Source organism: Prionailurus bengalensis, chromosome B1 (genome assembly GCF_016509475.1).
Source record: "Prionailurus bengalensis isolate Pbe53 chromosome B1, Fcat_Pben_1.1_paternal_pri, whole genome shotgun sequence".
In the NCBI taxonomy this organism is placed as follows: Eukaryota; Metazoa; Chordata; class Mammalia; order Carnivora; family Felidae; genus Prionailurus; species Prionailurus bengalensis.
The window spans coordinates 166,083,561-166,109,860 of NC_057344.1; the positions used below are offsets into that span (position 1 = coordinate 166,083,561).

The window sequence follows — 26,300 nt, forward strand, 5'->3', positions numbered from 1 at the left end:
TTTGAATTGAAAAGGAAAATATTTTTTCCTTCTTTGAAAATACATAATAGTTGGGGCACCTGGGTGGCTCAGTCAGTCGAGCCTATGACTTCAGCTCAGGTCATGATCTCACAATTTGTGAGTTCAAGCCCCGCGTCGGGGTCTGTGCTGACAGCTCAGAGACTGGAGCCTGCTTCAGATTCTGTGTCTCCCTCTCTCTCTATCCCTCCCCGACTAGTGCTCTGTCTCTCTCTGTCTTTCAAAAATAAGTAAATGTAAAAAAAAATTTTTTTTAAATACGTAATAGTTGTCTCTGTTCAACATAAAGCGAAAGAAGTGACAACTCAAGGACAATGAACAAATTTGGTCCTTACTTCCTGACAAAGTTCTTGAAGAATTCTTCTATTAAGTTTATTAACTTAAACTGTTTGTATCTTGATGTCCATCATTCTGATGTCATAACGAAATATGGTTGCCTTTTTCATATGCAGATTCATTTATTCCTTCATTTCAGGAAAAAATTTTCTTTTATTTGTTATATTTTTTTTTTAATTTTTTTTTTCAACGTTTATTTATTTTTGGGACAGAGAGAGACAGAGCATGAACGGGGGAGGGGCAGAGAGAGAGGGAGACACAGAATCGGAAACAGGCTCCAGGCTCTGAGCCATCAGCCCAGAGCCCGACGCGGGGCTCCAACTCCCGGACCGCGAGATCGTGACCTGGCTGAAGTCAGACGCTTAACCGACTGCGCCACCCAGGCACCCCTATTTGTTATATTTTTTAAAGATGTTTATTTTTGAGAGAAAGAGATACAGAGCACAAGAAGGGGCAGGGCAGAGAGAGAAGGAGACAGAGAATCCAAAGCAGGCTCCAGACTCTGATCTGTCAGCACAGAGCCTGACACGGGCCGAGCTCACAAACTGTGAGATCATGACCTGAGCCAAGGTCAGATGCTTGACTGACTGAGCCATCCAGGGGCCTCAGGAAAAATTTTTCTTACTAACATTTTCAGGACTTTTCTCTTCCACTTCTGGGTTCTTGGATTTAGAAGGATATTTTTTGTTGACTTGCTATTTTCCTTACATGTGCATCCTCTTAAATGTGCTTATAGTGATTATCCTAAGACTCGTCAATTTTGATTTATTACTTGTAAACATTTTCAGTGTTAAATTACTATTATTAGTCTTATAGCCGCAATTTTCTTAGTTTTCTTTTATTACAATTTTTTCTTTTGTCTTTGAGCTGTATTTTTTTTGGTAAACATATATTTTATGCATATATATATATATATATGTATATATATTTTTTTTAATTCCAGTTAGTTTACATATTGTGTTATGTTAGTTTCCAGCATACAATATAGTAATGCAACAATTCCATACATCACTCTGTGATCATCATGACAAGTGCCCTCCTTAATCCCCATCACCTAATTAACCTAGCACCCCCCTCTGGTAACCATCAGTTTGTACTTATAATTAAGAGTCTTTTTTGTTTGTTTTGTTTTGGTTTTGGTTTGTCTCTCTATCTCTCTCTTTTTTCCCTTTGCTCATTTGTTTTGTTTCTTAAATTCCACACCTAAGTGAAATCATATGGTATTTGTCTTTCTCTCACTGATGTTTTTTGTTTAGCCTTATACTCAGTAGCTCCATCCATGTCCTTGCAAATGGCGAGACTTTATTCTTTTTAATGCATGAGTAGTATTCAAGTGTGTGTGTGTGTGTGTGTGTGTGTGTGTGTATCCCATCTTCTTTATCCATTCATCAGTTGATAGACACTTGGGCTAGTTCCATATGTTGGCTACTATAAATGATGCTGCTATAAAACATAATGGTGTATGTGTGCTTTTGATTAGTGTTTTTGTATTCTTTGGGTAAATACCCAGTAGCATTATTGCTGGATCATAGGGTGGTTCTATTTTTAACTTTTTGAGGAGGCTCCATACTGTTTTCCACAGTGGCCACACCAGTTTGTCTTCCTCAACAACAGTGAACAAGGGTTCCTTTTTCTCCACATCTTCACCAGCACCTGTTGTGTCTTGTGTTGTTGATTTTAGCCATTCTGCACGTGTGAGGTGATATCTCACTGTAGTTTTGATTAGCATTTCCCTGATGGTAAGTGATGATGAGCATCTTTTCATGTATCTGTTGGTCATCTGCATGTCTTTTTTTGGGGGGGGGGGAGAAATGTCTGTTCACATCTTCTGCCTATTTTTTAATTGGATCATTTGAGCTGTTGTTTTATTAAACTCTTTCCTTAGTGTTTTCTTATAATACATAGCATTTATAAAGATTTTGGGTTTGTTTGTTTGTTTGTTTCTGGGTTATATTTTTTAATGGGTTTTTAATCAGTCTTTTGTTCTTCTCCCCATCCCTTCCTTTTGATTCATTATATGAATAAATGTACAACCATTAAAAACAATGTTGTGGAAGAATACATACTGATATGTGGAAATGTTCAAGGTAGGTTAGTGAGCGAATAAGTAGACTAAATAATATACTTTGCATATATACAGAGCATTGTGATGCATTGCAACATTATATATATTCATATTATGTTAAGTAATATACAATATATCTTTTGAAAGAAAAAAAGACTAGCAAAATAATGTCAAATTTATTGTGTGCTCAGTATTATGCTATATACTTGATTACATGAAAGCTCTATTACGTAGGCACTATTAATATTTAGTGACTATATCAGCAAATACAATAATAATTTAAAATAGATTTCTACTTATGCTTGCCTCATTTCATTGCTAGTTACATAGGTTGTTTTCCACATCTTCTAATAGTAGGGATTGAATTAAAGTTTACATAGGATATGGAAATACAGGCAACAGATATATAGTGTAACGTTCCAAAATCAAAATAATTCAATAATCTGATTTAACTTAAAATACATCATTTTCTTTCTTAGTTCCTTTCTGCATCCAAGGTACAGACTTTCATTTTTTTTTCAAACTTTAAAATATGAGGAATACTCTTATTTTCCTCTATGTTTGTGAGCAAGCAAAGCAATAAGCCCCAGGTTTCTGATTTTTATGGTAATAAATAAGTACCATAGCCAGTGCTACTCAACCTCGCAAATTTTTAGGCAATTTAAAGAAGTCTTTACAAAGAGGCCTCTTGCACTCTTTTTCAATGTGATGAAGGATTTCAAGTATACATAATTTAATAATCACCATTGCTTCTTGCTTCCTGCTTCTTCCTTCTGTGTTAAATTCTCTTCTTAATTGAAAATACTCCTTGGAGGTTTGACCAGTGGGAACTATTTCAGTTTTGGTTTATCTTCAAATGTCTCTATTTCCCCCTCAAAATGGCATGACTGTTTAGCTAGGTTGGCAATTTTTTTCCTCTCATCAATCTAAGAATTTTATTTCACATTTATCTGGATTCTTCAATGCTCTCAGAAACTTTAGTGCCAACTTAAATTTTGTTTCCTTGTAGGCAATTGGAATATTGTCTTTGGATGTTTGAAGTTTTGTGTGTGTGTTTTTAAAATAAACTGGTTATATTACAATGGATAGAATGTGGGTATCTTTCTTTCTATTTATCATCTATCTATCTATCTATCATCTATCTATCTATCTATTTTAGAGAGAGAGAATGTGCACAGGGGAGAGGGGCAGAAGGGGAGAGAGAGAGAGAGAGAGAGAGAGAGAGAGAGAGAGAGAGAGAGAGAATCTTAAGCAGGCTCCACACTTAGCACGGAGCCTGATGCAGGGCTTGATCCCATGACCCTAGGATCATGACTTGAGCTGAAATCAAGAGCGATATGCTCAATCATCTGAGCCACCCAGGTGCCCCTGTATTTCTTTTTATATATCTTGTCTGGAAGATGCACTTCTTGAATTTGGGAAAAAATATTCAGATATTTTTTCAGTTTGGGAGAGTTCTCAGCTTTTAATGCTATGAATATAACCTCCCTCCTGATGTTTCTATTCTGTCTTTCTGGAACTCTAATTACACTTAGGTTGGACACTCTCATCCATCCTTTATTAATCTTTGTGCTAAATTCTGGTATATTTCTCAGGTTTGTCTTCTAGTTCTTTAGTTCTGTCTTCAGCAGTATCTAATCTTCTATTTTACTCTATTCACTGACTTTTAAATTTTATTGTTTATATGTATTTTTCATTTCTAGAGGTTCTGTTTGGTTTCTTTTCAGATTGTCCAGTTTTTTAAAATTTATAGTGTGTCATTCAAATGACTACATTTTTGTCTTTAGTTGTTTCATTCATACTTGTTTTTTTTAATTTTTAATGTTTATTTATTTTTGAGAGAGAGAGAGACACAGCCTGAGTGGGGGAGGGGCATAGAAAGAGGGAGACACAGAATCTGAAGTAGGCTCCAGACTCCATGCTGTCAGCACTGAGCCTGACTTGGGGCTCGAACTCATGAACTGTGAGATCATGACCTGAGCTGCAGTCAGATGCTTAACTGACTGAGCCACCCAGGTGCCCCCATTCACACTTGTTCAATAGCCTCCATTGATTGTTCAATTGTCTGAAGTTCTCAGACTTTTAATACTGCTGCTGGTTATGGCTAATGATTCATTATTCTTTCTCTTAATGGATTGGGTTTATGGGTTTATGACTTTAGGTTATAAACTTCCTTGGATTCAGGTCATGGCACTCTAGGACAATTTTGTGTTCAGTTTGACCAGGCACCCCAAGGTAATACTGTCCTGGGGCCAATTTTTATGTTAATATTTCATTTTTTGTGGTTCTTGGATCACATGCATAGTTGTAATTTCAAACGCTTGGAAAGGCTAGAACTGTGGTAAAAAGTGCCCAAAGAAATGCTTTGTTTCCAACCAGAACCTAGGCAGAGTCAGATAGGCATCCTCATACTATGCCTGAGCTAACTGAGTCCTTGTTTTTTGTTGGGGGGATCTTTGTTCCTCTTTGTGCTTCTTATGGATACAAGACTTCATTTCTTTTTTTTTTAATTTTTTAAATTAAGTTTATTTATTTATTTTGAGAGAGACAGAGACAGTGTGAACAGAGCGGGGGCAGAGAAAGAGGAAGAGAGAGACTTCCAAGCAGTCTCCGTACCATCAGTGCAGAGCCCGATGCGGGGCTCAAACTCACGAAACCGTGAGATCATGACCTGAGCTGAAACGAGGAGTCGGACGCTCAACCGACTGAGCCACCCAGGCACCCCTGCAAGGTTTCATTTCTTTATTGAAAATGATAGCTTCCTTTAAGACAAGGCCATTGTAATATTGGCTCATGTGATATTCATTCATGTGATGTCATCTCATGTACTCACTGCTTTTGTTGTCAGTTTCCTACTGTCTTTCTGGAATCCTGAGATTTCCTTTTCTTGATGGAGAGTTCAACTGTTCACATGAAAGAAATTTGTTTTAGTTTACAAAATATTTCTCAATGTTTATCATGGGTGGGCTTTTAGATTATTTTCTAATATTTCAGAATTCATTCTTTAAAAAAATCAATGTACACAAAAATTTTTAGTCACACACAAAAGTAGAGAGAATAGTACAATGAATCTCAATATGCTGTCTCCCAGCTTACCAATATTGTGTCAATTTTGTCAGGATCTTTCTTTTTTTTTTTTTTAATTTTTTTAACGTTTATTTATTTTTGAGACAGAGAGAGACAGAGCATGAACAGGGGAGGGTCGGAGAGAGAGGGAGACACAGAATCCGAAACAGGCTCCAGGCTCTGAGCTGTCAGCACACAGCCTGACGCGGGGCTTGAACTCACAGACCGTGAGATCACGACCTGAGCCGAAGTCGGACGCTCAACCGACTGAGCCACCCAGGCGCCCCTGTCAGGATCTTTCTTAAAGCATTTTTTTCCTAGTGACTTTTGTAGCAGAGTTAAACTTTCTCCTGTAATTACACAGAGGAATTACACAGAGGAATTACACAGAGGAATTACACAGAGGAATTACACAGAACTAGTTTTTAATTACAATACTATGTTTCATAGTTTTAAGAAATCACCTAGAGAAAGCAAAGGCTTTATATAGCAGTATGTTAAACCTAATATTAAATACTTAATTCATCGTTATTAAAATTCACATTCCAACATTTTCCAATTATAGGAAACTTACAATGTCCCTACACAGACACAAAATTGAATTGATGTTCCCCCTTGGAGTTTTTGTGTTGGGTACTCCAGGGCTTTCACTGCACCATTCAGATCTCTGCCTCTCTTTGTTTGTATTCTACCCCATTTGAATTTGGGCCAATCTCACTAATTAAAAAAAAATTTTTTTTTCATTTATTTATTTTTGAGAGACAGAGAGAGCACAAGTGGGGAGGGGCAGAGAGAGAAGGAGATAGAATCCAAAACAGGCTCCAGGCTCTGAGCTGTCAGCATGGAGCCCGACATGGGGCTCAAACTCGCCAACTGTGAGATCATGACCTGAGCCGAAGTCAGACGCTCAACCGACTGAGCCACCCAGGTGCCCCCAATCTCACTGATTTTTGACTCCGTTTCTTTGCTATTTCAACTTCATTCATTCGTGTACATGTTTAAGCTTCCTGTGTTTCTCTTTTTTGGCTTTATTATCCCAGGGCCCTCTACTCCAGTTACTTCCATCTTCACCCTAACGTGAAAAGGCAGAGAGTAGAGAAGTTTCAGAATTTACATTTTTTCTAAGGTCACATGTTACAGAGTCCTGTTTTTTGTCATCTGACAAGTGAATTGACATTACCTACTATTGTTGGTGACAAGTAGGAGAAAAGTACTCCCAGTTTCCTGTTAATATCTTCTTGATAAAGAAGAAACACTTTTCTTAATGTTCTACAAATCTCTTCAGTTACAGTTTGGCCAAATTCATCTAATGTGTCCATAGTAAGGATACAGTATAGCCATTAATATTTTCTTGAGAAATTCCCTGTGAGTCAAGGGCTCAAAATGACTGACTCATGATGGGTGGGCTTTACTATGTGCACTGTAATTTAGAAGCAGGTATAAAGCCGCAAATATTTCAGCACAACGTTTGGAACATTGGATCAGCAGAATTAGACCACGTTTTCTCTCCCGGCTAAACGTGAGAGAAAAGAGGCCACTTAACAATGGCAGGGAATGGGCTCCTCACCGGTCCTGTGTAGGCAGCTTCCCTGGAGAGATGTATGACTCTCTCAAGCTGGAGTTGAAATGTAGTTTGCACATACATCCAGTTTCCCAAGAGGAGACACTACTTTCATGCGATGTTTGAGTGGGTGGACAAAGCCAGGGATGCTGTGTGTTTGGATATCTCTGCCTCTGACACCTTAAAATCTTAGAAAAAGATAGAAGTCCTCTGACTAAGTTGGAGGCCCCTACAGCTCTTAAACTGTCACCTTTAGTCCTTACCTAATGTCATAGAGAAATCCTGGGACTGCTGCTCAAATATCCCTACGTGGAGAGTGATGGAGTTTTGTGGAGGGAGGACTCCTTTATAATCATTGACCAGCTTCATAAACATGCTGACCTGTATGGTTGCACAGAACTCTGAGCACAGGGCTCCACCCATTGTTTAATGCTCTGCTGTTGCTTTGTTGAAATTATTAACGATAACATAAATATTACAGATAATATAATATAAATAATATAAAATAATTTTTGAACAAGGGGCCCTATATTCGCGATTTACCCTGAGTGCCCTAAATTAGGTAGCCCATTCTGTCCCTGGGTTTTACTGTGATTGGACCAACTTCAGTCTCTTATTTGCCCTTGAATTAAGGACAGTGCCAAGCAATGTCATGAGTTAACAGTCATTGGCCTGTCAGGATCCCTGCCTGGAGCTAGGGAGTGGGAGAGGTCTCCTAAACTTCACGGCTGATATTCCAATTAGAGATGAGGAAGTTGATACTGAGGATACAACCAATAAGAACTAGTCCATTCTTCCTCCTTGTTGTTGAGTGGTTGCTTATGTTTTACTTTTACTTTCTAATCTTACATTGCCTTGTAATAAGATAAAAGGTATATTTGTTAAAAAGAAAAAGTGTATCATATGCATCCCCAAAACTAAAATTTTAAATATTCCCTTTTGAGATTCCCTTTACAATCTTACTCCCTTTACAATTGTATTCTCTGTAAAGTCTTCCTTTGTAAATTCAGAGAGTAAAAAGGTAAATATCAGCTCAGCTTGAGGCTGACTTGTTACTGATTTTAAAGATAGAGAATTCTGGGGGCGCCTGGGTGGCTCAGTCAGTTAAGCCTCCGACTTCAGCTCAGGTCGCGATCTCACGGCCCTTGAGTTTGAGCCCTGCGTCGGGCTCTGTGCTGACAGCTCAGAGCCTGGAGCCTGTTTCAGATTCTGTGTCTCCCTCTCTCTGCCTCTCCCCCGTTCATGCTCTGTCTCTCTCTGTCTCAAAAATAAATAAAGGTTAAAAAAAAATTTAAAGTTAGAGAATTCTGAGTGAGAGATGGTTATCTGAATGGGTGTTGTACAAATACATTAAGAACCACAGTACTTAGCTGGTATAATGCAGACCTTGGTATTACAGATCTGCCCTCTCACATATTCTTCCAGTATTTCAATGTTGACTGTGAAATGGAGTTCCCAATAAAACTACACATGTTGGAAAGTCCTCTTAGATCTCATTGCCTTCGTGAACAGTGAAGTTTAAAACTAACCTCAAGTGAGGCACTGATTTTATAATAAACCCTACCCTCCATGAACATGATGTGTCACTAAGTAGTTTCTTATACTCTCGTCATTTTAGAACTTATTTTTGCCATTAGTGGCATTAAAAACCAAACAATTTTCATGTGTGTTAAAGTACATTTTGGGTAAATAAATAAAATGTGGTCTAATTTCAAATTCTTATTTTTAAATTCTTTAGCACCAAGACTAATGCCTATATTTAATAGAGAATACATATTTTCTCAATGAATAACTAATGTTTTTTAAATATAACACCCAACATTTGTTTCTTTTTCAAGTAAGCAAACTAATTAATGAAACTTTGAATTTTGACCATATGTGTGTGTGTGTGTGTGTGTGTGTGTGTGTGTGTAATGGAATATAATCACAGAATTTAGAAGAAAACGGCTGATGAAAGCTTAATGTTTCAGTCTCGGTTTTTCTACCCATACACCATGGATACAAGTATTTCTCCTTTCTAGTCTACAGAGTTTTTGTGAGTCACAAATGAGTTAATCATAATAGTGAAAAGTTTTATAACTTACCATATGTGCTAATGAAAGGCATTATGTAACATCACTTAATCCTTATAATAACCCCAAATATAGTAATTTGCAGATGAAGAAACATAAATAGAAAAGTTCAGTAACTTGTGAAAAGCCACATAAATGTGGAATAATAAGAGCAGGATTTGAATCAGACCAATAGATATAATTATATAGAAAATGTTAAATCCCAATCCTCATGCTTCTCCTGGCAAAATTTGGTAGCTCATACGTAACTCTGATAATTAGTGTTGTACCAGCCAGGCACTTACATTTTTTGCATGTGCAAAAATTGGCAAGACATTGAGTTACCAATGCCCTTGACTATGTCTGTAAAGACTTTTTACAAATGCCACAGTTGACTCATGTGTTTTACTTTGTCTCATTGATTTTCTTTTTTTTTTTTAATTCTTTTTTTCAACGTTTATTTATTTTTTTGGGACAGAGAGAGACAGAGCATGAACGGGGGAGGGGCAGAGAGAGAGGGAGACACAGAATCGGAAACAGGCTCCAGGCTCTGAGCCATCAGCCCAGAGCCTGATGCAGGGCTCGAACTCACCGACCGCGAGATCGTGACCTGGCTGAAGTCGGACACTTAACCGACTGCGCCACCCAGGCGCCCCTCATTGATTTTCTTTTATGAGAAATAAAATAGTTACCATATTTGGATTCAAAGATGTTTACAGAGTTGGTTAGGAGGCCAGGATCTTCACAGAAGGACCTGTCTTTAACTCTCTGTTCCTTCTTATCTTACTGTAACCCTTTTACGGATCTTCCTAAGTACACGAAGTCCTTTCATATTGGTTTGTGCCAGAAATTATTCTGACAAGATGTAACTGTCCCCATCAGTTATCTAGAATAGAGAATGGCTTTCATTATTCCATTCTGGTGATGTAGTCCTGACCTGTGTTGACTTTGTAGTACAGCCAGGAATAGATACTAAGCGTTCCCAATCCAAATGGACTCTTAGTAAGGACAGGTGAACTACTTTTAATAGCAAATTCACTGTTTCCTTTGAGAACATTTAATTTTTGCCAATCTTAGAGAAGCAGCTCTGTTGCTAAATCCAAGGAGAGTCATCAAAATATTCTACAATGAATGAAGTGAATTTACCATGTTTAAAATGGAATAGTATCTTTGGCAGAATTGTACGGAGGAAAAGAATAGGTTATGGGATCAGAAAAACCTGGTTTCGATTCTACAAGTTAACATCTGTGTAATTTTGAGCACTTTCTTACCCTCACTGAATCTATCTCATCATATATAAAATAGGAATAAAAAATCTTTCTCATAGGATTGTAACGTACCTAGAATATATATAACGTATATATTGTATATAACGTATATAATGTATATAACGTACCTAGAATCATAAATCCAGCCTAGAAGGTACTCAAGGATCTCTTGTCTATTTTCTTACCTTTAAGTTGTTTTATTTAATACAAAACAATAAGTGGAAGGGAAAATTTAAGTATATTTAATAACAAGAGACAACTTGAATAGATACTAATAATTTATTTAGGCTTTTACTGTAAACCTATCTCAGCCTATCCTCTCTGAATTGTATATTTTTCTTGCTGAAGGTACCAACACTGTTGAAATGATAGTTGAACATCAGCAGTATGATGATTTCTGTTTTCTCTGCTATGGTGAGGTCTCATGCTACAAGCAATTGAGCATGCGTAAGGGTAACAGAAGGTATACCTTTTACTGGAAAGGGAGGGCAGCCCTTTCTCTCTTACTTCCAACTGCTGCACTATATAGTCCAGAGGGGAGTCCAAGATAAAAATTAATCTAGTGAAAGAAACAGGATGGGATGACTCCCTAGGTCATGGTAAGTTCTAGGGAACAGATAATTAAAAACAATAGTTGCAGTATTAGCCATCAACATTGGTGCCTTTGGGTCTGAGATATACTGGCTCATTCACATCTACTATCTTTTTCAGGAAGAAATCTTTTAGTGGGGACAATCTGTTCCATTGAATCTTTGCATTCATGCAGTGAATAACTATTGTCTACTCTTTGGTATCCCAGTGGTTTCTATCATTGTGGAAGAACGCTGGGAGTAAATAGATAGATAGACAGACAAGATTGTATGAGGTAGTTCTAATACTATAATGAAAATAAAATAGGATGATGTTATTGAGGGATATAGGAGCACTTTGGATGATATGCTTATGGGAACTCTTGCTGTCCTCTGAGAAGGAAATACCTTTTGTGCATGTGTGTGTGTGCAGCTCACAATGCCATAACACAGTAGCACACCAAATGTGAGTTACCTTACTATTTTGTACTTTTCAAATGATTTCTTAAAATTCATTTCTCAGTATTCTCAATATTGATTCTCAATATTCTTTGGCTAGGTGAGGATAAATTAGCCTTTTGATCATCTCCTCACTTCAAATTTAGTTTATCATCAAGTGTATAAACCCCAAAGCTGTGAGCCCTACAGAAAATAATGTAATATAAAATGAATGATACTGGTCAGTATACATGGGTGCATTATCTATGAATATAAATTCAGATCGATGACATGGCATTACATGCTTTTTAGTCTTTTCCTTTCATGGGCCATTAGGAATTATATTCTTTAAGATATGTTTTTAACATAATAACCCCTTTGGTGTTAGCCTAGGGTGGTTCCAAACAGAAGTTATTCAGAAGACCTAAGTTTGAAGATCTGGAATTTTCACAGAATGGCTCTGCATAGCCAGGCAGATGTCTTAGCCTTTCTGCAATTGAGTTTTCTCATGTATACTATAGATGTGATACCACTTTAGCAGGTTGTGAAAATGAGATCATTGTGAACGAGGGCCTCTGAGTACCTGGTTTGGTGCTTGGCACCTGCTGGTTTTCAATACATGTCTTCCTGAGACTGAATTTTCCACCAATTTTTTTTCACCTTTTTTGGTGGAGTCAAACTCTTACTCTCAGGTCTTTTAAGTAAGCATCTCTGCTTGTAGCACAATACATACAGTTGTGTCATTTTGAAGTTTACTGTCTGTATGATCACTCTGCCTGTGCTTATCTCCCACACTGAAATGTGTTTTAACCTCCCGCACCAAATGACATGACGGTCATATTCATGCAACATGCCCGGAACCCCTGACCTTAGCACTCACGTGAGGCTGAATTTATGTGTTTATGTGTCTGTTTGTGTTCTGTCTGAGTATTATTTTGACTTGGATTTTCTTCTTCTCTGACTCCTGTCTTTCCCATGTTGTATTTTGAGTTTGAGGAGGTCGAAAAAAGTGTTGTGCCCTTAAGTTTTTGGCCGTGTCTCCTCTATGTTCTAGGATGAGAGAAATTCCACATGTCATTGATTGGCTTTGAAAAGGAAAATCATGTTTTGATCCTGCCCCACTGAGCTCAGCGCATTTTGGGTTAGATAATAAAAACAGTGGTGAAGTGTGTGTTTTCATGAAGAATGAGACTCTGAGCTAATGGCTACAATCTGGTCATTTGGGGGAAAGACTTCTTACACGGTTTGGGCAGTTTTCAGAGAGGTTTGAAAGAGATGTGACATTAGGCAGTGTACTTAGGAGACTAGGAAGGGCAGTGAGATGATAAGAAGTGAAGTCTCTGAGGTGACCTATGTGAAGGAAACAAGCAGAAGAGGAGGTCTGGAATCCTTCTGTGATAGGCTGTATTTGCTCTGTATTACAGATCAAAGGGTTTGTTCGGCCATTTTGTCAGAGATGCAGAATTATTGTTAAACATTGTTTTTATTAAAATGAAATTGGCCTTAGGTTTGGAGAGGTTTTTCCCTTTATTTCTTTGACTGGGAGTTATATATCAGAAGAGATGTTTCCTTTCTTGTTGAGCTCTGTTCCCTTGCCTTTATCCTCCTCAACATAATTAGAATTAATTCTTCCACTGTGTTTCCGAAACCTGAAGACTCTGGGTTCAAGTAGCAGCTTGCTTAAATAATAACCAAAATTTTAATTATCACCTTCTTAAATGAAAAGTAATAAATCTTTATATAAACCAATAAGAGAATACAGAATTCAAAGAGCAAAATAGAATAGTCTCCTAATATCCCATCACCTGGATTCATATTAATATTTTTATTTATATGACACCAACCATGCAAATTTAGGGAATGAAGGAGAAAGAGAGGCTATGGAGGTGGTAGTGAGCCAATTATGGAGGAAAATTAAATCGGAGGCTCTGAGCTGACCCTGAACTGTTAGCATGGACAATATTGGAAACCTTTGAGTAACCATATATTTTTAAAAATAGGATCATGGTATGCAAATTGTTTTGTGACTTGCTATTTTTATTTACTACAAGCACTGTTCTATGTGATTAAATAGTCTTCTAAAGCATCTTTCATATAGTTAAGTATTCTGTTGTTTGTTTCATAGTATTTTTAAGCAACTCCCATTGGTGAATGTTTAGGTGATTGCTATCTTTTTATTATAGGGGGCACCAGTAGGGCTCAGTCACTTAAGCGTCTGCCTCTGGCTCAGGTCATGATCTCACAGTTCATGGGTTTGAGCCCAATGTGCTGACGGTGGAGAGACTGCTTGGGATCCTCTCTTTCCTCTCTCTCTCTCTGCCTGTATCCAGCTTGTCCTCTCTCTCAAAAAATAAATAAATAAACTTTAAAAATGTTAAAAAAAAATTATAAACTATGCAGAGATGAAGATCCATGTAGATAAATCCATGTTCACAACCATGATTATTTCCTTAGGATAAAAGTATTAGAAATATCACAGTGTCAAAGGGTATGCATTTAAAACTTTTTTTTTTTTTTGGATACATATTGTCCTGCCTAGCTGTAATCCAAAACAGTATTTGCCAACTTATATGCCCATCAGCTGGCTGTGAGAGTGTATTTTTCTATACATTTGCCCAGGACACAGATGCTACCCCTTTGTGAATATTAGTAGCTTGATTTCATTATCATGTGCATGTAGGCACGTGCACACGCACGCACACACACACACACACACACACACACACATTTATTTGTATGTATGTGGGTGTCTAGAATCTAGAATCTAGAATCTAGAGTCATTCTTATTTGCAGAATGTATTTTATATTATTAACATTGTCAGTCTATCATGTCAAATGAGTTTGCAAACATATGATTCTGTCATGCCTGCTCCTAAATATAAATATCTTGACTTCCCAGGTGCCTGTATGACCATCACCCACAGCCAGTGTCAGATGCTGCCCTACCACACCACGCTAACACCTGTCTTCTCATTTGTCAAAAACATGGAAATGGAGAAGTTCCTCAAGTTCTTCATGTACCTCCATCGCCTCAGTTGCTATCAACATATCATGCTTTTTGGCTGTAGCCTCGCCTTCCCTGAGTGCGTCGGTGATGGCGATGACAGGTATTTTGGAACCAAAATCATTCAGTGATAAGAGTCAGTTGTAGCAGAAGTGACTGAGGGGGAATGAGATCATCCCAAGCCACCACCGTATATTTTTGTTAAAGGAGAAAATATCTCATGCCAGTCATAGCCAGTTGCGATTCTTTTAAACTAGAAAAACTCTAGGTTTTTTTTTTTTTTAAACCTACAGTAGTTTTATTTCTGGGAAGAAATTAGTCAGGATGTTAGGTTGAGGCGATCAGCTGGGATACTGAGTAGCTGTTTCAGTGAGGGTCTGGCAGAAGACAGCACACTCAAAGGGGTGACTGAAAAGAGTTTATTGAAGAGAAGATTTACGGAGGTGTGGACAGGTTAAGAGAACAAATAAATGATGAGAGGCACTAGGGTCTCATGATAGGGGGATGCAGTTCCACCACCCAGGACTTGGAAGGGGAGAAGGGCGGACAGCACCTGGAGAGAATTAGAGCTGCGGGTAAGAGGTCTTCCAACAAGCCAAGTGCTGTGACCCGAGACAGAGGAGCACAGCCACTGCCAGCCCTTCAGCCCTGCAGGACAGAGAAGAAGAAATAAATACCCCAACCTCACTCTCCTGCCCTCTCCCCTGCCAGGACCTCCCAGCAGATCAACTCACCCACAGCTATTGGGCAAGGGTGTGTTATTGATGTGAGCACAATGGATGAGATCCCAAATCTCGTCTAAATATCATCAGGTCCTAAGTGCCAAATCTCATCCTCTAAATCAGGTAAAGGTGAGACACTAGGTGGTTCTTATGGTCAACACTGGAACCCACAGCAGGTGAGGAGGGTGTGGGGTAGATGCAGAAGGACAAACAGAGACTGTCTAGTGCTCTATCAAATAAGATTGGAAAGAATTTTCTTATTTTGGGTGTGGGGAAGCATTTGTGAGTGAGCATGCTTGTGTATGTGTCTTGTAACCTCATTTCTTTTTTTTTTTGAGATATAAAATTGATACAACCATTATATTGGTTTCAGGCATACCACATAATGATTCAACATTTGCATATATTGCCAAATGACCACCTCAGTAAGTCTAGTTAACATGCAGCACCACACGGTGGCATATTTCCTTTTTCTTAGAATGAGAAGTTTATTTTGCTTATTTTTTTAAGGTTTATTCATTTTTCGGAGACAGAGAGACAGAGAGACAAAGCGTGAATAGGGGAGGGGCAGAGAGAGAGGGAGACGTAGAATCTGAAGCAGGTTCCAGGATCTGAGCTGTCAGCACAGAGCCCGATGTGGGGCTCGAACTCACAGACCACAAGATCATGACCTGAGCTGAAGTTGGACGTTTAACTGACAGAACCACCCAGGTGCCCCTAGAATGAGAAATTTTAAAATCAACTCTCTTAGCAACTTTTAAATACAATAGAGTATTATTAACTATAGTCACTATGCTGTATATTACATCTCCATAAATTATTTAGTTTATAACTGGAAATTTGTACATTAATTTGACCACCTTCACCTTACTGAAATAGCATAACTTCAATATTACATTATTATATTGAAATAATTTTCAATAAGAGTAAATCAATTAAAAGTATGTTATGGAATATTTTAAATTTACTAGGTATACATCTTAAAAAATTTTTCAAAGCATGTACTAAATACAAAATTACATGGAACATCAGTTGTTTTCTGAATTAAAATGTTAAGGTATCTTTGGAATAGTAATGTTAGAATGAGATGCATTTTCAAGTGTAAATAGATTGCATATTATTTGCAGTATTTTTTTTAATGTTTATTTTTGAGAGAGAGAGAGAGAGGGAGAGAGAGAGAGGGAGGGAGATAGAGTGTGAGTGGGGGAGGGGCAGAGAGAGAGGGAGACACAGAATCTGAGGCAGGCTGCAGGCTCTGGGCTGTCAGCACAGAGCCCCATGCAGGGCTTGAGCTCACAGACCGCGAGATCATGACCTGAACTGACGTCAGATGCTTAACACTGAGCCACCCAGGTGCCCCTATTTGTACTAATTTAATTAGTGTATAAAATGTGTTTGGAACAGGACACAGGCGTTTATTGTTTTAACTGGAAAATGCCTGAATGGCCACAGAATAAAATCTGGGTAAAACAGAAACAGTAGATTATTGTAGAAATAAGTAAAGAGCTATGATCAGATACTGTGTTCAGGAAAACATTTCACTCGAAAGAACCCTATGCAGAGCAGGCTTTCATGGTGATAAGAGTGAAGCAGTGGGAGTGTGACATGATGGTTGGATTAGTTTTCTAGAGCTGCCATAATAAATTACTACAAGCTGAGTGGCTTACACATTTATTCTCTCACAGTTCTAGAAACGAGAAGTCTAAAAGCTGACAGGGCCATGCTCCCTCTGGAGATTCTGAGGGGGGCAGGGGACGTTGTCTCCCTTTGTCAGCTTCTGGTAGTTTCAGGCTTTCCTTGACCTGTGGCCACATCACTCTACTCTCTGCCTCCATTTTCACACAGCCCTCTCTGTGTGTCTCTCTTCTCTTATGAGGACACTTGTCATTGGTTTAGGTAGCCCAAGAGGGTCTCATCATCTCAAGGTTCTAATTACACCCACAAAGACCTTTTATCCAAATAAGGCAACGTTCACAGGTTCCAGAAGTTAGGACGTGGACACATTTTGGGACCATCCATTCAACACACTGCAGCCGGTGAGGAAGCAGGGCCCAAAGCCACACGTCTCAGCCTTATCTTGTACGTAGATAAAACAATGAAAGAGAGTGCATTCAGCTTCCTGGAGACTCTGAATTCCCTTTGGTCATCCTTATGGTAACTCAACCTCCACTCTCACTTCAATCAACTGTGAAATTTTAGTGATGCTACTCATAGCCTTCCAGGCACTTTTAGGTAAAATTTGTTTCTCTTCTGACCCGGTTCATCCTGAGAAATGCTCTAATGTAAGTGTTTTCCATTTTCTGTTATAATGGATAATAATTTATAGTCACTTCAGGTATACTTTGGAGACTTATCCTATTTTTTATTATTACATTTATTATTATACTTAACTTTATAATTACGCTTTCAGACCAGTGCTTCCTGCTGTCATTTAGTGTGTGCATAGACCCAGGTAGCTAGATTTAATAAGCAAAACAAGTTAATAAAGGTAAAATGTATTTTAGAAAATAGTTCAAACATTTTTCTTCTTTTTCACATAATATCATCCATTATACTAATTTTTTCTACTGTTCAAATAATGGAGCATTGCTTATATTCTATTATAGACAAAATAGCTATTTGGTAATATTTAAAATTTAGTTTAAAAAGATCTAGTGGGATATATAAATAGTAATTTTTAACCTGCCCCCTCAGATGCTCATTAACTACATATATAACAACGAACTTTAATAATTTCTATTTACACTAAGATTGCTATGAATAAATATGTGTATCATAAAATGATATGGGTAGTCATAAAAATATGAGTTAGAAGGACTAGCTTAAAAATATCAGCAAGTAACTAGAGAGAAATTCACAATTTCTGGGCCAGGAGAATAACAGTTGTTTCTGGATGGCTTTTTGATACACAAGATACAATTAAGGTGTCTGGAAGAGAAACCATCCACATGCTTTCTATGTGTAACTATCTCTCATTCCAACCTTGTTTAAATAATCAGCCTATAACATTATCAAAGCTGTAGGGAAGTCAGTTTGCCTTGGAAGGTCCAGCTTTGCTTGTAGAAGACACCCAGGAGACCTGCTGATGTGGGATGATGGTCACTCCACTCACATCTTCTAATACTTTGTAGAGAAACTCTGTGCTCATGGAATGAGTCCTTAACATTAAAAACTGGACATGCTTGCTATTGATTCTTTCCCCCCTCTGGAGTATTAATTTGTCACTAGGTCCTTTGTAGAAATTCTTAATATCCGTGGAGATGAAATAATCTTTATCTACCTGGATTAGTTGAGATTAAAGATTATATCTCAAACCTAGGACTACAGGACAGTTTTCTGTAGTGTACTCAGTCCCTGTAGGATTGTGGTAAGGATCAAATGAATTTCCTTGAATGAGCTTCCTCAAAAGAACTATTGTGCTTTTTCCCAAATAACTATGTTTGCTGGAAGTTAGAAAATTTAATCTGGTAACTACGGAGAAAGCACTTAAAGTTTGGGGGCAGATGAACACTGACTCAATCTGTAGCTCTGTCAATTGCCAGTTAAAGGGCCTTGGACATATTAGTTAGTCTTGTGAGCCCATGGTTTACTCATTTCTATGATGAGGGTGATTATACCCCCTTTATAGGCTGTGTTTGTGTGTATTCGACAGAATGATTTATGCAAAGTGCCCATACATGGTTTCCCCTACCTGGTGCGCAGTAACTTCTCCATATATAATAACTTAGTATTATTGATATGGTAGTCCAAGATGATATGTGATTTTCTGGGAGTATATAAACTTCATCACCTCCTTTAGAGATGCAAGATTTGCAATTTTTTTTTCTCATTCTTCTCACCTTCTAAACCTGATTAGTGATATTGAGCATCATTTCATGTGTCTGTTGGACATCTATATGTCTTCTTTGGGAAAATATCCATCAGGTCCTCTGCCCATTTTTTAATTGGATTTTTTGTTGTTGTTGTTGTTGTTCAGTTGTGTAAGTTCTTTATGTATTTTGGATAATAACCCCTTATCTGATGTATTATTCGCAAATATCTTCTCCCATTCAGTAAGTTTCTGTTTTGTTTGGTTGATGGTTTCTGTCACTGTGCAAAAGCTTTTTATTTTGGTGTGGTCCCAATAGTTTAATTTTGCATTCATTTCCCTTGCCTCAGGAGACATATCAAGGAAAATGTTTATATGGCTGATATTGGAGAAATTACTATGTTTGCTTCTAGGAATTTTATGGTTTCAGGTCTCACATTTAGGTCTTTAATCCGTTTTGGGTTTATTTTTGTGTATAGTGTAAGAAAGTGGTCTAGTTTCATTCTTTTGCATTTATCTGCCCTGTATTCCCAACAGTATTTGTTGAAGAGACTTTTCTCCATTATATATTCTTGCCTCCTTTGTCGTAAATTAATTGACCATAAAATTGTGGGTTTATTTCTAGACTCTCTGTGTCTATTCTTTGTGCTGCTGCTGTACTGTTTTGGTTACTGAAGCTTTGTAATATATCGTGAGGTCTGGGATTGTGGTACCTCTGCTTTGTTCTCATTTCTCAAGATTTCTTTGGCTATTTGAGGTCTTCTGTGGGTCCATGTAAATTTTAGTATCATTTGTTCTGGCTCTGTGAAAAATGTCTTGGTATTTTGATAGAGACTGTATTGAATCTATAGATCGCTTTGAGGGGTATGGACATTTTAGCAATATTAATTCTTCCACCTATCGGTGTGAAACATTGTTCCATTTGCTGGTGTTGTCTTCAGTTCTTTCATCAATGTTTTATAGTTTTCAGAGTACAAGTCTTTCACCTCCTTGGTTAAATTTATTCCTAGGTATTTTATTGTTTTCAGTGCAATTGTAAATGGAATTGTTTTCTTAATTTCTCTTTCTGCTATTTTGTTATTAATGTATAGCAATACGGCTGATTTATGAGGACTAATTTTGTATCCTTCAACTTTTCTGACTTGACTTATTACTTGTAATAGTTTTTTGGTGGACTCTTTAGGATTTTCTGTATATAGTACCAGGTCATCTGCAGATAGCAACAGTTTAACTTCTACCTTGCCAATATGGATGCTTCTTATTTCTTTTTCTTTTCTGATTGTTGTGGCTAGGATTTCCAGTATTACGTTCAATAATAGTAGTGAGGGTGGATATCTTTGTCTTGTTCCTGCTCTTGTAGGAAAAACTCTCAGTTTTTTTTTTAATCATTGAATATGTTGTTGGCTGTGGGTTTTTTATATATGCCCTTTATTATGTTGAAGTATGTTGATTACCGGAATGATTAAAAAAATATTTGCTATACTAGAATTATCAAGCCTCTCCCTCATCACCAAATTTATACTCACAATTCCTACTACTGCACATCATTATATTGCTACACCATTTCTGAGTTAAATTTTACTGATAATGTTTTAATAAGAAATTAAAATTTGTCTGCTTCTAATGTAATTTTGGAGAGCTTACTGTATTCTTAAATGTGTTATTTTATAAGACAGCATGGGCCAATCTCCTATGTAAATGCAACCCTGAAGTCATCTTGAAAGCTATTAGAAAATATAATTTGTTTTAAAACCATTTTTTGGGGGGCTCCTGGGTGGCTCAGTCAGTTGAGCATCTAACTCTTGGTTTTGGCTCAGGTCATAGACCTAGGGTTGTGAGATCAAGCTCCAGATCAGGTTCTGTGCTAACAGTGCGGAGCCTGCTTGGGATTATCTCTCCCCCCTCCTCTCTCTGCCACTTCCCCACTCTCTCTCTCTGTCTCTCAAAACAAATAAATAGACTTAACATTTTTTTTGAAGTATTCATAAATTATATAAAGTCAGCATAAGCTTATTGTATTAATTTTTTTCTAAGTGGAAAGTAATTACATACTGCTAATTTATTTTATTAAAGATTTTTTCTATGTCCCAAGAACTCTATTATGTCACATTTGGGAATAAATGGAAATATTACAGATTGACATTTTTTAATAATTATAATTTTAAAATTTTATATAGGTCATTAGTCAAATAAATAAACTTTGTTGCTATTACCAAGTAAATATCCTGAAAGCCATTTGCCACTTGCTTCCCTGATTGTACCAACTAACTTGGAAGCAGCAGTCTTTTCAGCCATACCAGTGTTGACTACATGGCTGTTCAGATGGTCAATTGTGTCTGTTTGCTTTTCAACTTCAGGCAACACAGTTGATGTTGTCTGCTTTTCAGCATTAGACATAAAAGATTAAATGGTAAGTAAGCTTCCATTTTATGAGCCAAAATGGCCCCAAATGTGGGTGAGATATAGTCGAATAACTCATATTATTTTTATTTTACAAAGACATAAAGCTAGACAATCCGGCCATGATAGCTCGGCTCCTTGTGATTGTGTCCTGTCACATCACTGATGGTGTCTCAAGCACACATATTTTATGAAGCTCTGTGGAATCATTTGTTTACTTTTCTCCTCAAAAGCTCATTGGTATTACGTGGCTGTGACTAGAATTTAGATTTAATCTTTTTGATTCAATTCATTTGAAGATCCATATGTAAGGCGTCATTTCATGATGTACAAAAATCAAAACAGCTGCAAAAATAATTTAACAATTGCAAGTTTCTTGTGTGATTCGTTAATCCTCTATTCCATGGGCCCTGGTAAATATGCCAAGTATTAATGAGAATCAGGATCCTGTCAGTTAGAAGTTGAATGGAATTTTATATTTCCTTTCAGGGGTGGTTGTGTGGTTTTACATTATTCACACTTATCTTAATTCAAGCTGTGTTTATCTTTATTTCTTTGTTCTTCTATTTTAAGGGCGACCCCTTACTGCTGGCATATTAACAAGACACTTAATCTGTAGAGTTTTCATCCTTAGCAATTTTATTAACATTTTAAGAGCGTTTTCCTCTTACACGAGAATTATTTCGAGATTGAACAGCACGTGTAAAATTTGCTGACCTAATGGGGAGGAAATCATATGAGCAAGACCGGCATGAGTTCTTGTATAATCTGTAGTTGGGAGTTAGGTAGTTATGGTTTGCTCCCAACTTTGGTACTGACAGCTTTATTCCAAGCAGGACACTAAATTATCCCCTGCATGTGACTCATTTGTTTTTTCAAAAAATATTTGCTGACTGTACATACTGGGTATATAGCCGCAAACAAAATAGATCCTTGACCTCGCGGGACTTTTATTACAGTGAAGGGAAATAAGCAATAAGCAAATAAATAGATAATAAAAAAAATTAAATAAATAAATAGATAGTAGTATATCACATAGTGAAAAGTGCGATGGAAAAAAAAATCCAGCAAGGAATTGGAGAGCTTTGGGAGAATGGGCTTTGGTGGCAAGATGTGTAATTTTAAGCAGAGCCTTGTTTAGGAGAACTTCACTGAGATCTGTGAGGATATGAGAATCTAGGAGGTGAGGGAGACCTGGACATCTGTTGGTGTTTCCAATTTATTTATGCCTTTAGCAAGCATTTGTTGGCACCTACAATGTGCCAGGTGCATAGTTTGATGTTGGGGATGTGGAAATGAATAAAATACAGTTCTGCCTTCAAGGAACTCAGCATAATAGGGGACCAGACATGAAAACAATCAAATTGTACAATGTGATCAGTTCACAAAGTGTGGGGGTTACAGACAGACAAAGGAAGCCCTCTTTCCATCCTGCATTGTTAGAGAAGGCTTCTCCCAGGGAGGAAGCAACGGCTGAATTGGTTTTGTAGGATAAATAGAAGTTCGCCATGTGAACAAGGTAGAAAAAGAAGACGTTTCAGGTAGAGCAACTGTCTAGATCTAGGATATATTAGGGGAACTACAACTAGTTCAATTTTGCTAGGATATAAAGTGGGGAGAGAACAAACATATTTTAGGGAATTTTAAGAAGTAGAATTAATAGCACGTAGTGATTAGTTGCATATGAACGGTGAGGTTGAGGGTGAGGCAAAGGCTTTTGGGCTTGCAGACTTAGGTGGACGGTATTACCACCAAGAAAACCATGTATATCAAGGGAGAAGTCGTGGCTGTGGTGGTGGTGGGGGGGGGGGGGTTAGTGGATAGTGAGTTAATATTGGCGTAATGTCTTTACCTGGTTCGAGAAGTGCATGATAGTACTTTTCCTTTCAGAGGAGATAAGAGCATTTTCTCTTCTGTAAGAGATGACATGATTGATATTTTCATCTAGTGGTTTGCTAGTAAACTGGCTCCCTGAACCAAAAAACGAAACAAAACAATCATTCGTGGCACTGGCTGATTTCTGTGGTATAAATACTCCCAGATTTCAAGCTAATAATAGTTTAACAATCTAATCACACCCCACATTGTGTTTTATCCCTTGCTGAGCTCCCACTAGATACAGGGCACACAGCAGCATGCTGGCTATTTCTCATTTACCACTTCTTTTTTTTGTTTTTTTTAAGTTTACTTATTTATTTGCAGAGAGAGCACGTGTAGGAGAGAAAGTCCCAAGCAGGCTCCATGCTGTCAGCACAGAGCCTGAAGCAGGACTCAATCTCATGAACCTTGAGATTATGATCTGAGCCAAAATCAAGAGTTGGACACTTAACAGACTGAGCCACCCTGGCGCTCCCCTCTCATTTGCTTCTCGATGTCCACTTGCCACCATCCTCCACTTCACTCTTGTCCCCAGGGGGCTTTCAATCATGCTACTTTCTCCCTTGCTGTGGGGCTCAGCCAGCGGGAGCCACCAACAGGACATCAGCATATGGGAAGAGTCAGGGTGTGTAGTAATCCCGTACTTCTTTCTTTGCCAGATTGCGTGGTTGGCTTGCATTCCACCACGAGAATCTGTGGCTGGTACAGGAAGCCTTCTCCATATGGCTTTCTCTAGGTTCCAATGACTGCTCCTTCCCTTGTTCCTTAAGACTGGGATGCTAACAGTAACCTGTCTCAGCATACTGTACTACCCCTTGTTGATTTTTCTAAACCCTGCCAGCGCCTTTGTTAAGTGGCTCTTTCACTAAACGCTCTGCAGTGATCCTACTTGCTTTCCCTCTGGAACCGTGGCTATTTCAAAGGAAAAATAAGACAGACATGGTCTTTGTTTTTAAAGCGCTTCAGACCAATGTGACCAAAAAACATCCTGACATTTCCCATTATTTCTCCTCTGATGTGGGACAATGACATAAAACATTCTCTTGTGCACTTTTCCATCTCCATAGCTAGTGAAGCTGGGAACCAAAGAAACCTCTTTCCTACCTCTGTCATACCCCATCTAAGCCATACCTCTTATGAGGTCTCTTGAGGCCAACGGAATGTGCTGGCATAGGAAGCTGATGTTGTTGGTTCATCAAAGAGAGAACAAGCCATCTGTTGTTTTGTGTATTCCAGCAGTGGTGATGAAATCATGCTCCTGTGTCATTTGTAGGTTTACTCCTATGTTACTTACCTGTGGCTCACGTCTGTGAGAAGAGACCAGCTAGGTGATGCATTTTGGAGCCCTGGCTGGAGTCATACTATCTGACTATGAGAACTCTTTTTTTTAGTTTTCATGTTCCTCACAATGTAAAAGGAGGAAATAGGAGCCAATTATCTTGTAAGACATTTCCAGCATTAACATTCTTTTCATGCTAAGGTCTGCAGCTCTGGGAGCTGCCTGTGACGAGGACTCTGTGAGCATTGTTGACGGAATAGCTCACCCTAACAGAAAATTTAGGAATATGGTTTTCAAAAATGACTGTATGAGTCTCATCAATGAGTGGCACATCTAACTCAGTAGCAGTCTCTGACCAAGCGATATATCAAAGAAAAGTATATTATTTACATACTACTGCATAACAAATTACCACAAATCTAGCAGCTTAAAACAACGCACACCGAACTCTTTTCATGCCTAGCACAGCCATGGCTCATGGTCCCAAGAAGCATTGAAAGCGTGTAGCAGCTCCAAAGCTTTGGATGCTGGATAAACTGACCGGTATGTTTGCCCCTCGCCCATCTACTAGTCCCCATAAAATGAGAGAATGTCTCCCTCTTATTATTTTCCTAAGGAACAGACTTAAGTATGCCCTAACAGGAGATGAAGTAAAGAATATCTGTACGTAGTGTTTTATGAAGATTGATGGCAAGGTCTGAACTGATATAACCTCCCCTGATGTTTTTATGGATGTCATCAGCATTGACAAAGGCTGGGGAGAATTTCTGTCTAAATTCTCCTTGGTTTTAAAGACCTTCAGACCAATGTGACCAAAAAATACCCTGACATTCCCCATTATTTCTCTTCTGATGTGAGACAAGGGTGCCACCAAGAGTCGCTTTGCTGTTCATTGGATTATACCTGAGGAAGCCACATGTAGGTTATGCAAAGTGAGAAGCATGTTTTGTGGTGACAAAAGGAATCCCTCATCCGATGACCCATGATGCTTGCATCTTCTGTTATCCTAATCCCCTCCTCAAGGTGAATGACCATTCAGAAACTGGAGACTGGAAAGATGACTGCTTTCATCAAGTTTGACACTGGTAATCTATGTATGGTGACCAGAGGGTGCTAACCTGGGAAGAGTTGGTGTGATCACCAACAGAGAGAAACATCCTGATTTGCCAATGGCAACAGCTTTGCCACACGGCTGTGTCCAACATTTTTGTTATTAGCAAAGGCAATAAACCATGGATTTCTCTTCCCTGTGGAAAGTACATCCACCTCACCATTGTTGAAGAGAGAGACAAGAGACTGGCAGCCAAACAGAGCACTGGATAAAATTGTCTCTAGGTGGTGTAATTAGAAATCTTCATACTTTATGGCACAAAAATAGACACTCTGATCAATGGAACAGAATAGAGAACCCAGAAATGGACCCACAAACCTATGGCCAACTAATGTTTGACAGCAGGAAAGAATATCCAATGGAATAAAGACAGTCTCTTCAGCAAGTGGTGCTGGGAAAACTGGACAGCGACATGCAGAAGAATGAACCTAGACCACTTTCTTACACCATACACAATAACAAACTCAAAATGTTTGAAAGACCTCAATGTAAGACAGGAAGCCATCAAAATCCTTGAAGATACAGCAGGCACAAACCTCTTTGATCTTGGCCGCAGCAACTTCTTACTCAACACGTCTCCGGAGGCAAGGGAAACAAAAGCAAAAAATGAACTATTAGGACCTCATCATAATACAAAGCTTCTGCACGACAAAGGAAACAATCAGTAAAACTAAAAGGCAACCGACAGAATGGGAGAAGATATTTGCAAATGACATATCAGATGAA

The 26,300-nt window shown here is 38.1% G+C and overlaps 1 protein-coding gene, 1 long non-coding RNA gene and 1 pseudogene across 4 annotated transcripts in view; 2 read left to right on the top strand and 1 right to left on the bottom strand.

The window, feature by feature from the left end:
• Positions 1-26,300, top strand: part of CORIN (corin, serine peptidase) — a 260,812-nt gene that overhangs the window by 68,023 nt on the left and 166,489 nt on the right. For all 3 annotated transcript variants that reach the window (XM_043572726.1, XM_043572727.1, XM_043572728.1), the window contains exon 4: positions 14,272-14,479. In XM_043572726.1, coding sequence (XP_043428661.1) covers positions 14,272-14,479 — 208 coding nt within the window. The remainder of the gene's footprint in view (positions 1-14,271; positions 14,480-26,300) is intronic.
• On the bottom strand, positions 689-25,764 carry LOC122478920. The gene is made up of 3 exons (XR_006296192.1): positions 25,667-25,764; positions 995-1,006; positions 689-715 (listed from the first exon to the last, which is right to left on the bottom strand). It is a non-coding gene; the product is annotated as an uncharacterized LOC122478920 (long non-coding RNA).
• On the top strand, positions 24,934-25,913 carry LOC122478919 (annotated as a pseudogene).